At 48.3% G+C, this 13,336-nt stretch overlaps 1 protein-coding gene across 1 annotated transcript; it reads left to right on the top strand.

The window, feature by feature from the left end:
- The first annotated feature begins 71 nt into the window (after window positions 1-71).
- On the top strand, window positions 72-2,186 carry NHLH1 (nescient helix-loop-helix 1). Its single transcript, XM_027528641.1, has one exon. The coding sequence runs from the start codon at window positions 82-84 to the stop codon at window positions 481-483; it is 402 nt and encodes a 133-aa protein (XP_027384442.1). The 5' UTR covers window positions 72-81; the 3' UTR covers window positions 484-2,186.
- Window positions 2,187-13,336: the final 11,150 nt, after the last annotated feature.

Here is a 13,336-nt window from a genome sequence, read left to right as displayed (position 1 = left end):
CCCTCCCGCCACCAGCTTTTAGGCTCCCAGAGGGAGGGGTGGGGAGGGGGTCCTGATCTCACAGGGCGGGGGGCATCCATCATGATGCTCAACTCAGACACCATGGAGCTGGACCTGCCTCTCACCCACTCTGAGACCGAGTCCGGCTTCAGCGACTGTGGGGGCGGGGCGGGCCCTGACGGGGCGGGGCCTGGGGGGCCGAGAGGGGGCCCGGCCCGCGGCCTGGAACCTGGAGAGCCGGGCCGGAAAGACCTGCAGCACTTGAGCCGTGAGGAGCGCCGGCGCCGGCGGCGCGCCACAGCCAAGTACCGCACGGCCCATGCCACGCGGGAGCGGATCCGTGTGGAAGCCTTTAACTTGGCCTTCGCGGAGCTGCGCAAGCTACTGCCCACGCTGCCCCCCGACAAGAAGCTTTCCAAGATTGAGATCCTGCGCCTGGCCATCTGCTACATCTCCTACCTGAACCACGTGCTGGATGTGTGAACATGGCCTGCCTCCCCGCTGGGTTCACCCGTCTCCCCGGGTCTCGCTGGGGTCCCTTCTCACCCGCTCACTGCTTAGAACGGCCTCTCCTTCCTGAACCCCTGTACCTCGCATGGCATGTACCCACAGGCCCCGGGCCCAGGCAGAGTGCCCACTGGTGGGTCATGAAAGCGACTTTCTTTGACTCACCCAGGCACCCAGAGGGCTCCTTTCATGGGTACCTTCCACGGTTAGTGGTTGGGGCCCAGCTGGTTAGAAAAGCTTGCTGGGGTGGTGGGTATAGTCTTGGCGTCTCCCCCTTGGCTCGCTCATGGGCTGCTGCCTCTTCTCCTCCTAGTCCCAAATTTTCAGAGACTTCTGTGCCCCTTCCCCAGACCCCAACTCTGCCTCCCACCCTCTTTCTACCCTGTTCCAGCTTCTCCTGTCCATAGTAGGGAGGGGGCATGAGAACAGGAAGGGGGAAGGCTGGGATTAGAGTGGGGTGGGCTTTTTCTTAAGCATCTCAGTCTAGCCCTGGGAGGCAGGGGCTCAGGGAGTTAACTCCTCTGAGGAGCATCTCAGTAGCTGGGAATTGTGGGAAAACTCCCTGTTTTCTATGTCTTTCCTGAGGCTTAGCATATACAGACCTCGGTTCTTACTTGGTAGTGAGTGCCTTGCCCTCTCTGAGCTATTTGGCCCTCTCCCTTCCCCTTCCACCCAAATATCCTGATTTGCTTCCTCCTTGTGTGCAGCTAGAGAAAGGGAAACCTAGATCTTGGGGTAGGGGAGCATGTCCCCAGACTCAGCCCAGAGTATCTGCAAAAGGGCCCTGCAGTGGGTGGGCTGGATCTCATGTCTGCTTCCTCCTCCCCCGCCCACCACAAAGATGTGAGAAGCCCACACTGATTTCTCTGTCGGGTGCAGGGGTTATGCCCCATTATTGCCCTCTGGGAAAGCTCAGCTCTTTTGCCCCATGACTTGTTTATTGTATTTTTTTCTCTTTCCTTAAGCTGCCTTTAGCAGGGGAGACCCCTATCCCACCCCACCTTGAGGCCCTCTTGTCCCCACCCTCCCCCCACGTTGCTGAGCCCACCTGCTCACTAGCTGGGGTCAGTGATGGAATGAAGGGCCAGAGAACCTGTGTAGAAGAGATGCTCTCCCACACTCCCCATGTTCCACCTCCCTCTCACCAAACTCCTAGCTCTACAAGGATATTATTTATTTACGTATTTATTTATTCATCTATTTATTTACTTATTTATTTATAAATATTACTATTTATTGCCGAGTCGTGCACTTTGGGGTAGAGTGAGGAGGCTCCTGGCAGCCCTCGCCTGGCCTCTCTTACTTCCTCCCTGCTTATTCCCTTCCCTTTCTTGTTCCTTCTGCAGCTCCAGGTGTGTGGGGGATCCCTTTCCCTCACCACACCCATATCCCCTCCTAGGACCCATCTGTCCTGATACCCTAATCCTTGGGATGATACCCCCTTTACCCTTCCAGTGCTCCTGGATCCTTCTTCAGCTCCCTTCATCCCCAGACAATCCCACCCCAGTCCTGCCTGCTTCTTTTTTCTTTCTAACCTTCCCCCAGGATCCTCACTTCTTCCTAAGAACCCCTCCCCAACAGTGGGCCCTCAGGGGTCTGTGTCCTGTGTGTGAGTCCCTCCTGTTGAAATTCTGATTTCATATACAAGGAAAAATTAAAGTGACCTCATTCTAGTACCAGGTACGGCTGTGGATCATTCGACCGGGTTGGGACGCTGGCTTGCAGGTTGTGGTAGGGCAGGCATTAAGGGTCCCAAGCTTTGAAGACTTTTATGGGGTCACGAGAGCTCATTATGGTGGGAAAATGAAAAAAGAGAGATGAGGGGTGCCAGAATGTGTAGGGGAATGTGTAGCAGGTCCCAGGCTCCTCCACCTAGAGTGGAGTACCTCCATCTTGATCCCCATCCAGGGACACCTACTGACTCTTCTGATGTTGTGCTTCTGCTCCTGTGCTCTGTGGATCAGAGAAGGAGCTGAGTGTCCTAGTGAAACCCATGTTAAACGTGTGTCTGTGGGTCCCCGCTGCTGGGCTATGCAACAATTCATGCCGTGGCTATGAATCATTATTGCCTCTGAGCTGGGTCAAAATTCCTCGCAGTCACAGTTCTTGGCCCATTTTGTGTTTCTCAGCTTTTGGATACAGGAAAGACCACAGTGGAGCCCCCGGGACTAAGAGGGAAATAGGGGCAGGGCTGCAAAGGGGAGCTGAAGGAATAGCAAAGGAGTCCTGGGAGAAGCTCTAAAGCTACCTTATAGTTGAGGGAACTAGAGTCCAGAGAGGAAAAGAGCCTTGCCTAAAGTCACACAGCTAGTTAGGGGAAGAGAGGAAGTTCACACCCAGATTTTTCTATGTCCTGTATTCTGCCAGTACTTCTCTGCTTCTCTGAAATGACCCAGCCTGCCAGGTGCTGCTCTATGGGCTCCTTTTTTAACAGGAACTTCAATAAACTAGAGAGTATTCAGAGTTGTGCGGTCAAGAAGGCACCACACACTTCACTTCTGTGAAGTCTGGAGATAACTTCACAGAAGGAGCAGGTGAAACACGGAGGCTATGTGTCTTTACAAGTGTAGAAAAAGTGAATGTTGTTCAATTGTGTCCAACTTTGGTGACCCCATGGACTGTAGCCCACCAGGGTCCTCTGTCCATGGAGTTTTCCAGGCAAGAATACGGGAGTGGGTAGCCATTTCCTTCTCCAAGGGATCTTCCCAACCCAGGGATTGAATTTATTGAACAATCCAGGTCTCATGCACTGCCGGCAGATTCTTTACTGTTTGAGCCACCAGGGAAGCCCTTTACAAGTGTGGACTTAGGGATAATAGGATACCCATCTTCAAATATTGAAAGAAAAACAAAAACAGACATTCTATGAGGCCCCAGGAGGCAGAATGAAGACCAGCAGGTGGAAGTGACAGGAAACAGGTTTTTAACTCCAAAAAACGTTGCAACATCTGGAGCTGTCCAGCAGTGGGAGTGCCTGCCTCAAGGAGGAGGAGTCCAAATAGGCAGCATTACCAGTGAGCCATTCCTGCAGAGATGAAACACTGGCTAGGTAGACTTGATGATCCTTTTCAACCCTAAGGTCCCAACACTGGGTGGAAAATGCTGGGATGTCCTTCAGCACCTGATAGGTGCTGTTGTCATCTCTGATGGGCAAAGAATGACATCAGCAGCAGGAGCAGTTTGAGTTAGACTCAGGGAGGAACGCCCATAGAGGAAGAGGCTGACATCTTCCCTTCCCATCTGATTTAGATGAAATGTGCTCTGCCTAGAGCATGGCAAGAGGGAGGGCTGAACAGATACCAGGGAGAATCTGAGGACTACAAGGGGCCAGGGCTGGAAGGGAACAAGAATTTGCTGACTCCAACACCCTTGTTAAAGAGCCAGTAAAATGCAAAGGGGATGGAACTCCTTCACGATGGTGGATTTAGAACCGGTGTCTTCCATTCCTGGCCCCGAGATCGTTGTGCTTTCCCCTGCACAGCAACCTCAGTCCCCTGAGCGCCCTGCCTCTCTCTCAACACTGTGTCCCACTGGAAAGCAGAAGGGGTTACTGGGCCCCTCCCCTCAAGGATCCCTGAGGGCCTGGACGTGGTGAGAGGGGGCAGCTGCAGCTGTTCTACTGCTAGCTCCGAATTTCTTCAGATAATCAATTGGCCTCGGCTGCCGCTCTGCTCCACAGGACTGGAGATGAAGGAGGTGAGAGTGGGAGGGGGAAGGGAGCAGGGGACCAGGCCCTGGGAGAGGAGACTCTCAGGGAGGTAGAAGTCCCTGGATGAGGGGAGAGAGGGCACTCCAGGGCTAACGTTCAGGGAGTGGGAAGGAACAGAAGGTTAGAAGAGGAAGCATCTAGGGGGTCCTCATTTCACAACCTCCAAAATGCAGCACGTGGGGCCAGTGGGTGGGCAGGGGTGGTTTGGAGGCACCTGGCAAATGGGTCTTACCCCTTCCTCCTCCAGCCCCTTCCCATCAAGCCCCGCCCCTTTCAGCTTTCCAAGTCCTCTGCTATCCCCGGTTGACTCCAGCCTTGACCCTCCCGTGCTGTCTGTCATAATTACTCCCCTCTGCCCTTTTATCCGTAAACTCCACCCCTAGTGACAGACAGCAGGGCCTCAGGGGTTTGAGAGGATGAAGGGGACCTCTTAGCCACTCCTCCCCTCCCTCCCTCACACACACACACACACACACACACACACACACACACTGTGTAGGCTGCCAGGCATATGGCCCCTTTGTACCCACACAATGGAGACCCTGCCTGTGCCCCTTTCATCTGGGCACAGCGCTCCTCTCCCTCTTTCACTCACCTTCCTTCCTTCCCAGTGCGGTGCTGGCCTTCTTTGCCTTCTCTTTCTGACTCTTGCTTTCTTATGTCCTTTCCATAAGCTCTTGAAATCTGATTGAGTGAGGATTGGAGGCAGGAGAAAGAAGCTGACAGGAAGGTCACAATCCCTGAATGCTAGTTTGCCAGAGAGAAGCGGGAAGAGAGCAGAGAGGGAGCTGGGGAGAAGGGAGGTGGTGTGGTGGCCACAGCAGAACCAGCAGCGTTGTGCCGGAGGGGAGAGAATGCCCTGTGGCCTAGCCCCATCCTCGACTTTTATGCTTTGTGCCATAATGAGCAAAGCACGTGCCTCCCTGCGCCTCAACTTCCTCCTCTGCAGCATGTGAAGGTAAGACCTGCCTCGCAGGGATGCTGAATCATCACTGATTCAATGGACACGAACTTGGGCAAACTCCGGGAGATGGTGAGGGATAGGGAAGCCTGGCATGCTGCAGTCCCTGGGGTCGAAAAGAGTCGGACACAACTTGGCCCCTGAACAACAACACAGGGATGTTAGTTAGGAAGGTTAAATGAGATCATCTGGCGGTGCTTAGCATGATGAAGTGAAGTGAAGTGAAGTGGCTTTGTCGTGGCCGACTCTTTGCGATCCCATGGACTGTAGCCTATTAGGCTCCTCCGTCCATGGGATTTTCCAGGCAAGAGTGCTGGAGTGGATTGCCATTTCCTTCTCCAGGAGATCTTCCCGACCCAGGGATCAAACCCAGGTCTTCCGCATTGCGGGCAGACGCTTTACCATGTGAGCCACCAGGGAATACGTGCTCACTTAGGGCACCTCAGGGGCTGTAAGTAAGAGGGCCAACCTGTACTGTTGCCCAGTTTGTGCAGCGTACCGTGTGCCAGGCCAGAGAAGAGAAGGGGCCACCAGACTAGCTGTGCCCTTGGTGCCAGGGAGGATGCATGGCTCCTCCAAGAGGTGGCCTTGGAATCAAGCTCCCCGTGTGGGTTCCTGGGCATCAGTCAGGAGTCCAACCAAAAACTTGAGAGTCCTGACCATCTTGGAAACCATGATACAGTAGGAGGGGACAAGAGACTTGGTGGGGGCACTAGAGAGTGGGATCCCTTAGCCCAGGCTTCTCTGGAAAGTTGAGTAGAGCCAAAGTCTGGCATCTGCTAAACTGAGGATGGAGACAGTGCCGTTGAGGAGAAGAGGGAGTGGGTGCTGAGGAAGCTGAAAAAGAGGGAGCCCTGGGTCAGGGAATATGATCAGAACGCTGTGTTGGTTGGACCTCTTGCTCCTGCTCTTCCCTGTTCTTCACATAAAGCCGGTTTCTTTAAGCCAGTTCTGATTGTTTCTTGTGGAGCACTGCCCCCTGCTGGCCATAGTCAGGGATGTTCTCACATTTCTCCCTCTGGCTGGGAGCTGCTGTGCTGTGCTTGGTTGCTCAGTCTTTGCGACCCCATGGACGATACTGCGACCCTCTAGGCTCCTCTGTCCATGGGGATTCTCCAAGCAAGAATACTGGAGTGGGTTGCCATGCCTTCCTCCAGGGGATCTTCCCAACCCAGGGATCAAACCCAGGTGTCCCACATTGCAGGTGGATTCTTTACGGTCTGAGCCACGAGGGAAGCCCTTATAAATACACATATACATGCTGTGCTGTGCTTAAGCATTTATACGTGGGAGCTGCTAAGAAACAGGAAAAGAGAAGACCATGCTAGACTGGGGACAAAGGATGAAGGAGATGTGGTGGGACCTGCAATCCAAACTCCTCTTCTTGCCAGAGGTTTCTGGAAGGTGAATGTGGGTTGATTGCTGTCTGGGGATAAATATAGAAATTCATAGGTGTTTCATTTACATATAACAGTGCTCTATAATTTTCAGATTGTTTTTTCCTGTGTCCATTTTTATTCATTTTGTGTGTGTGTGTGTGTGTGTGTGTGTGTGTGTGTGTGTGTTTTCTGTCTCTGGGGACGCTTGGCTGCTCTTTCGGCGGCTGTATGTGCATATGTCAGTGTGCTTGTTTTCTGTCATTTTTCATATTGGAATCTAAGTGACAATTGTCAGGTATGGTGCAGAGGCCTGAAGCTGTTTAACTTCCTCTCCTTCCGTCTAGGTCTTACTTCTGCCTCTCAGCTCCATCAGCCTCATGGTTATTTACAAGTGACAGTCTTCCTGCCCTGCTTCGATTATTCCAAGCAGGAGAGCCTTGTTTTGCTTTAATCTGGGACTCTTGGGTTTCACCTGGTTCCCAAGTGAAGTGAGAGGGACCTGAGATGAGTACTTCTCTGCCATCCTTACTGGCAATTATACTCCAGCCTTCTTTTATAACCTTGTAGCTGTCTCCTTCACGAGTCAATCCCATTTAATTCAGTACATTGTCCATTTATTAACTAGCCAATGTGGGCTAGACACTGTTGTAGTTTCTGAAATACAGGCCTACACTCTCCTCACTATCTGCTGGGGCGGCAGACATGGAAACATGCATTTCCTGAGGATGAAAAGCCTATGCAAGGAACAGAAGTCAGGCTTTATTCAGAGGGAGTGTTGATGAGGAAGGAAGCAGGTAAAATCTGAGCTGGGTTTCAAAGACTGAAGGGGATTTGCCAGATCTATGAAGGTGCTTGCAGAGAATTCTGCAGTATGTTGCCAGGACCCCCCTTTACAAATCTCCTCCTTCACTGGACAAAGCATTCGCCTCCCCAGATACAGCAGTGTTGACTCACAGCCAAGTCTCTCCAGAATTGCCTGTGGAGGAGGAAAGCCATCTTGCTTCAGGCTGCACTCCCTCCCTAGGCAGTGTGCACGCAAGGACTGCTTGGTGTGTGGGTTTACACAGCCCCCTTCCGGGGACAACCATGAAGGGCTAGCCCAGCTTGAGAATCCCCATGGGATTGCCGGATGCCTCTTCTGCAATCGCAGTGTATTTCAACTTCTCTTGCAGCTTAATCCAGCCTCTCTCACACCTAACAGGTATTCCCGAGTTCCCTCCGGGAAGCACCCTCCTGCGTATACCTCAGTGTGTAAGAATCTCTTTTCCAGGAAACCCTACTTGAGACAGCGGTATTCCAGGTAGAAGACACTGTGCGTAGGAAGGCATGGAGGCCTGAAGAGGCCTTGTGAGCAACGGTACACTGTGAACAGTCTGGTATTGTTAGGACTTAAAAATACAGTGGGCTGGTGTGGCAGGAGAGTGATGAATGGCAGTGGTGTTTGTTATGCTAGGGAGCATGTCCTTTGCCACATGGAGATGGGAAAATAGTAAATGCTGTCTGTGAGTGCGTTTCCAGTTGCTTCAGTTGTGTCTGACGCTTTGTGACTCTGTGGGCTGTAGCCCACCAGGCTCCTCTACTCATGGGATTCTCCAGGCAAAAATCCTGGAGTGGGTTGCCATGCCTTCCTCCAGGGGATCTTCCTGACCCTGGGATGGAACACGTGTATCCTGTATTGCAGCCACCTGGGAAGCCCAGTAAATGTTGTCTAGCAGGGTGGATAAACACCATCAGATTTGCAGTTTAGAAATATCACTCTAAGGTCAGTTCTGAAGGCAGACAAGCAGCAGTAGGCTCTGTGCTGTGAACAGTTTTACAGGGTCAGGTGAGAGGAAAAGAGAGTCTCTTTAGGCAGTGGCAGAGGGAATGGAGAGGAGAGGACAGATTTAGGAAAGCTGTTTAAATGTAGGTTCAGTGGGACTTGGTGATTTATGAAACGTGTTAGGTTAGGAGACAGCTCCCAGGTTTCTGGCTTGGGAGCCCGAATGAATGGTGGTACTACCTTCCAAAACCGACCAAGTGGAGGGAGGGACCGTCGGAGGCTGCGGCGGGGATGGTGGCAATAGTGGTGATATACGAAGGACACGATGAACAAGAGCTGCTGAGGGCGGATTCCCTGGCGGTTCAGGGGCTAAGACTCCGTGCTCCCAATTCAGGGGGCTCAGGCTCTCTCCCTGGTCAGGGAGCTAGATCCCACATGCGGCAGCTAAATGTTCGCATGACACAACCGAGAGGTTCCCGAGTGCTGCAACTAGGGCCTGGTGCAGCCACATCAATACATAGTTTTGTTTTTGTTTTAAGAGCCATTGAGGAGCTGTCCAGAAAGAAGCTAGTTCTCTGGGTTTGTGACTAAAGAGCTGGGCCTCTTTACTAGGATACCTCCCAGAAATCTCCACCTTCATAACCCTAAACTGGCCTCCTTATTCTCTCCACCGCTCAACTCAACTTTTCCGTTGGTATTCTTAAATGAATAATGAACCATCCACATGCAATTGCCCTGACTGTCACACTTTGCTTTCCTTCTGCTCCTACCTCCAGTCCATCATCAACATCTATCCATTCTGCTTTCTAAAGCAGACTTGAAACTGGTTTTGTATTTCCACCAGTACCACCCCTGCTTTTGTCTGCCCGGACTACGGCAGCTGCCAAGCTGTCTCCTTGCCTCTTGGCTTCCTCTCCTTAAGTCCACCCGCCAGACTGCCAGCAGTGATCCACCCCCAGTGCATATCTAATCAGGACAGTTCTAGACTCAGATCCTTTCTGTTCAGTTCAGTTCAGTCGCTCAGTTGTGGCCGACTCTTTGCGACCCCATGAATTGCAGCACGCCAGGCCTCCCTGTCCATCACCAACTCCCAGAGTTCACCCAAACTCATCAGATCCTTTAGTGGCTCCCTATTATTTCTAGCTGACCCATTGGAATAGACCCTGATGCTGGGAAAGATTGAAGGCAAAAGGAGAAGAGGGCGGCAGAGGATAAGATGATGAGAGAGCATCACCAACTCAGTAGACATGAATCTGAGCAAACTCTGGGATAGTGAAGGACAGGGAAGCCTGGTGTGTTGCAGTCCACAATCAAAGAGTCGGACGTGACTTAGAGACTGAACAACAACAACATTGTTTCTGGAATAACATCCAAATTCTTCAACATGGCATGAAAGTCCCTTCATGGCGCAGCTCCTGCAAACCTTTCCACCCCCAACTATTAATACTATCCCATCCTTCACACTTTGTGCTCTGATGTTCTAAGGAAGTCTCTGACACACTCCACATCGTTCCCAGCTTCTGTGCCTTGGCTTGCGTGGTTCCTCTACTTACTGCACTTATGTCTGTCAACCCTTCAAGACAACAGAGATAGTTTCAACTCTTCAAGACAACAGAGATGTTTTCTCTTCCAGGACATCCCAAACTTGGCTCCTCCTGCTTCCTCTTAGCTTTCAATGCATGTTTCTGTGCACATCTCAATCACCAAGTTGAATTGTACTGAGATCATCTACCTATTATCACATGGGTTTTGGTGTGACCTGGAGTGAGTTACTTGAAATCTTCAAATATCTGTATTCTTATTAGAGATAACATGTAAAGCCCCTAACCCCATGCTAATGCATAACAAAGGTCAATATGCAGTGGTTATATTAAGAGAAATTATGCTTTTATTGTTGCTATATTGCCTGAACACGCACCCGTTACCATTTACCTTGAGAATATGTATTCATCTATTCCAGTCCATTTGACTTTTCAGATGAAGTTCTCATAAGTTATTTTCTATACTATTTCCAACCACACACAAGTGTACATTTCTTTATACCCTTCATAGCAAAGGATATTATCATTCTTTTTAAATTTTTTCTAACTTTATGGGCAAAAGAAATATCAAATTTTTCTTCAACAAGAACTTTCCTTATCTGAGGTTGACGATAATTTCATATACTTATTAGATGTTTGTGTTTATTCTGTGAATTGCCTGTTCATTTCACTGACTTATTGAAAAAAGCTTCTTCATTTATCTTTTAAAATTTTTATGCAATATTTTTGCTTTTAAAAATACAATTGAGGACTTCCCTGGTAGTTCAGTGATAAAGAATATACCTTCTAATGCAGGGGATGCAGTTTGATCCCTGGTTGGCGATCTAAGATCCCACATGCTGTGGGGAGCTAAGCTGCTGTACTGCAACTGAGACCTGAAGCAGCCAAATAAATGCATAAGAGTAAAATAAAATAATACAGTTGATTTTAAGTAAAACAAAAATGTTTCTGTTCTGCTTTTGTTCAACTGCAATAATTTTATCAAATAAATGCCTCAGTTTGTGGCACATTGAATAATTTGTCCATGCCCCACTTTTTGTTGCACCCTCTTTCCCCATCCTTGACCCTATTTTCCTTGCCACCCCTCCCACAGGAATCTACTCATTTACTTAGTGCATGTCTTTGAATCTCCCTTTCATCCCCTTATTGATGCATGAGTGTATCCATGATCAGTGCATTACATTATTTGCATGTTTCTATATTTCAGGACAATATTGTGATGTATAATATATCTTATTTTTTTATTTTTACTGAACATTGTGTTTTAAAATCCTATTCTGCGTTTCCTGTGAGATGGAATCTAAAGCTCAATATATGGGCTTCAGAAAGTGAAGAGGAACTAAAAAGCCTCTTGATGAAGGTGAAAGTGGAGAGTGAAAAAGTTGGCTTAAAGCTCAACATTCAGAAAACGAAGATCATGGCATCTGGTCCCATCACTTCATGGGAAATAGATGGGGAAACAGTGGAAACAGTGTCAGACTTTATTTTTCTGGGCTCCAAAATCACCGCAGATGGTGATTGCAGCCATGAAATTAAAAGACGCTTACTCCTTGGAAGGAAAGTTGTGACCGACCTAGATAGCATATTCAAAAGCAGAGACATTACTTTGCCAACAAAGGTTCGTCTAGTCAAGGCTATGGTTTTTTCTGTGGTCATGTATGGATGTGAGAGTTGGACTGTGAAGAAGGCTGAGCGCCGAAGAATTGATGCTTTTGAACTGTGGTGTTGGAGAAGACTCTTGAGAGTCCCTTGGACTGCAAGGAGATCCAACCAGTCCATTCTGAAGGAGATCAGCCCTGGGAGTTCTTTGGAAGGAATGATGCTAAAGCTGAAACTCCAGTACTTTGGCCAATTCATGCGAAGAGTTGACTCATTGGAAAAGACTCTGATTCTGGGAGGGATTGGGGGCAAGAGGAGAAGCGGACGACAGAGGATGAGATGGCTGGATGGCATCACTGACTCGATGGACATGAGTCTGAGTGAACTCCGGGAGTTGGTGATGGACAGGGAGGCCTGGCGTGCTGCGATTCATGGGGTCACAAAGAGTCGGACATGACTGAGTGACTGATCTGTTCTGATCTGATGGCTCAGTAGTAAAAAAATCTGCCTGCAGTGCAGGTGATGCAGGAGACACGGGTTCGATCCCTGGTCAGGAAGAGCCCCTGGAGGAGGGCATGGCAACCCACTCCAGTATTCTTGCCTGGAGAATCCCATGGACAGAGGAGCCAGGCAGGCTACTGTCCACAGGGTTGCAGAGAGTCTAACACGACTGAAGTAACTGAACATATGTTGAACTAGTTCTTTTTTTATCTGCATATGCCATATGCATATTCTATTGATACCATGTATTCATTATATAAGATCTTCCCCCAGTTTTTTCCTGCAATGGATATCCTTGAATATATCAGTTTATTTATCCTTTGCAAGGTCATTTTTGGTGATTATATCCCTAGGAATGGAACTGGGTTATAGAGTACACACATATTTAATTTTATGAGACACCTCTAAACTGTACTATAAGACGTATCAATGCACCTTCACACCAGCAGCTTGTGATGGTCTCTAATTCCTACCACCTCAGCAGCAAGTGACATTATTCTGCTTGTAAGTTTTGCTGTTCAGGTAGAGGTAAAGTGGTAAGTATTGTTTTACTGTTTTGTTTGATTGTTGGGGATTTTCTAATTGATTGTAGGATTATAGGGTTGTAAAATCTATGGAATTATAGATACTATTTTGCCATGCAAAACATTTTTATTTAGTCAAATTTATAGTTGTTTTCTTTTATGGACTCTGTATTTAAGCCTTGGCCTTCCCTGCTCCAAGATCATAAGATAAAAAAGAAACTCCATGGCTTCCTTCTAGTATTTATAATTATTGTTTTAGTGTTGCTGCTGTTTACCTTTGGCCCTTTGATCTACCTGCATTTCATTAGATATAAGAAATGAGATAGTAATCCAATTTTTCTTTTTCCCAATGATTAGCTAATTATCCCAATGCCATTTATTGAACAATCCATCTTTTTTTTTAAAGAGCAATTTTATTTATACCTTTGCAATATTTTTATGTATCACTTCTTTTTTTAATTTTGAGAATTATTTTTATAATCTGGATAAATTCTTTATCAAATATGTGATTTGCAAATACTTCCCCTGAGTCTGTGACTTATCTTTTCACCTATTAGATGTGTCTTTTGAAAGCACAAGTTCTTATATTTTGGTAAAGTCCAATTTATCATTTTGTATCTTTTAAGGACCATGTTTTGAATGTCATATCTAAGAGCTTTTTTCCCATCCAAATGTCACAAAGATTTTCTCTTACATTTTCTCTGGAAGTTTTATGTTTTACATTTAGTTTTGTGATCAACTTTGAATTAATTTTTATGTATGATGCAAGATATGGATTGATGTTCTTTTCCTGGATATGTAGATACCCAAATGCTCTATATTAGAAAGACTATCCTCTGCATGTTTATCAACG

This window comes from Bos indicus x Bos taurus, chromosome 3 (assembly GCF_003369695.1).
Source record: "Bos indicus x Bos taurus breed Angus x Brahman F1 hybrid chromosome 3, Bos_hybrid_MaternalHap_v2.0, whole genome shotgun sequence".
In the NCBI taxonomy this organism is placed as follows: Eukaryota; Metazoa; Chordata; class Mammalia; order Artiodactyla; family Bovidae; genus Bos; species Bos indicus x Bos taurus.
Note: the sequence above shows the minus strand (reverse complement) of the source record. Positions and strands in the feature narration are given on the sequence as shown.

Bases quoted from the DNA above. Each gene is read 5' to 3' on its own strand.
- NHLH1 (XM_027528641.1), top strand. From the start codon at position 82: ATGATGCTCAACTCAGACACCATGGAGCTGGACCTGCCTCTCACCCAC.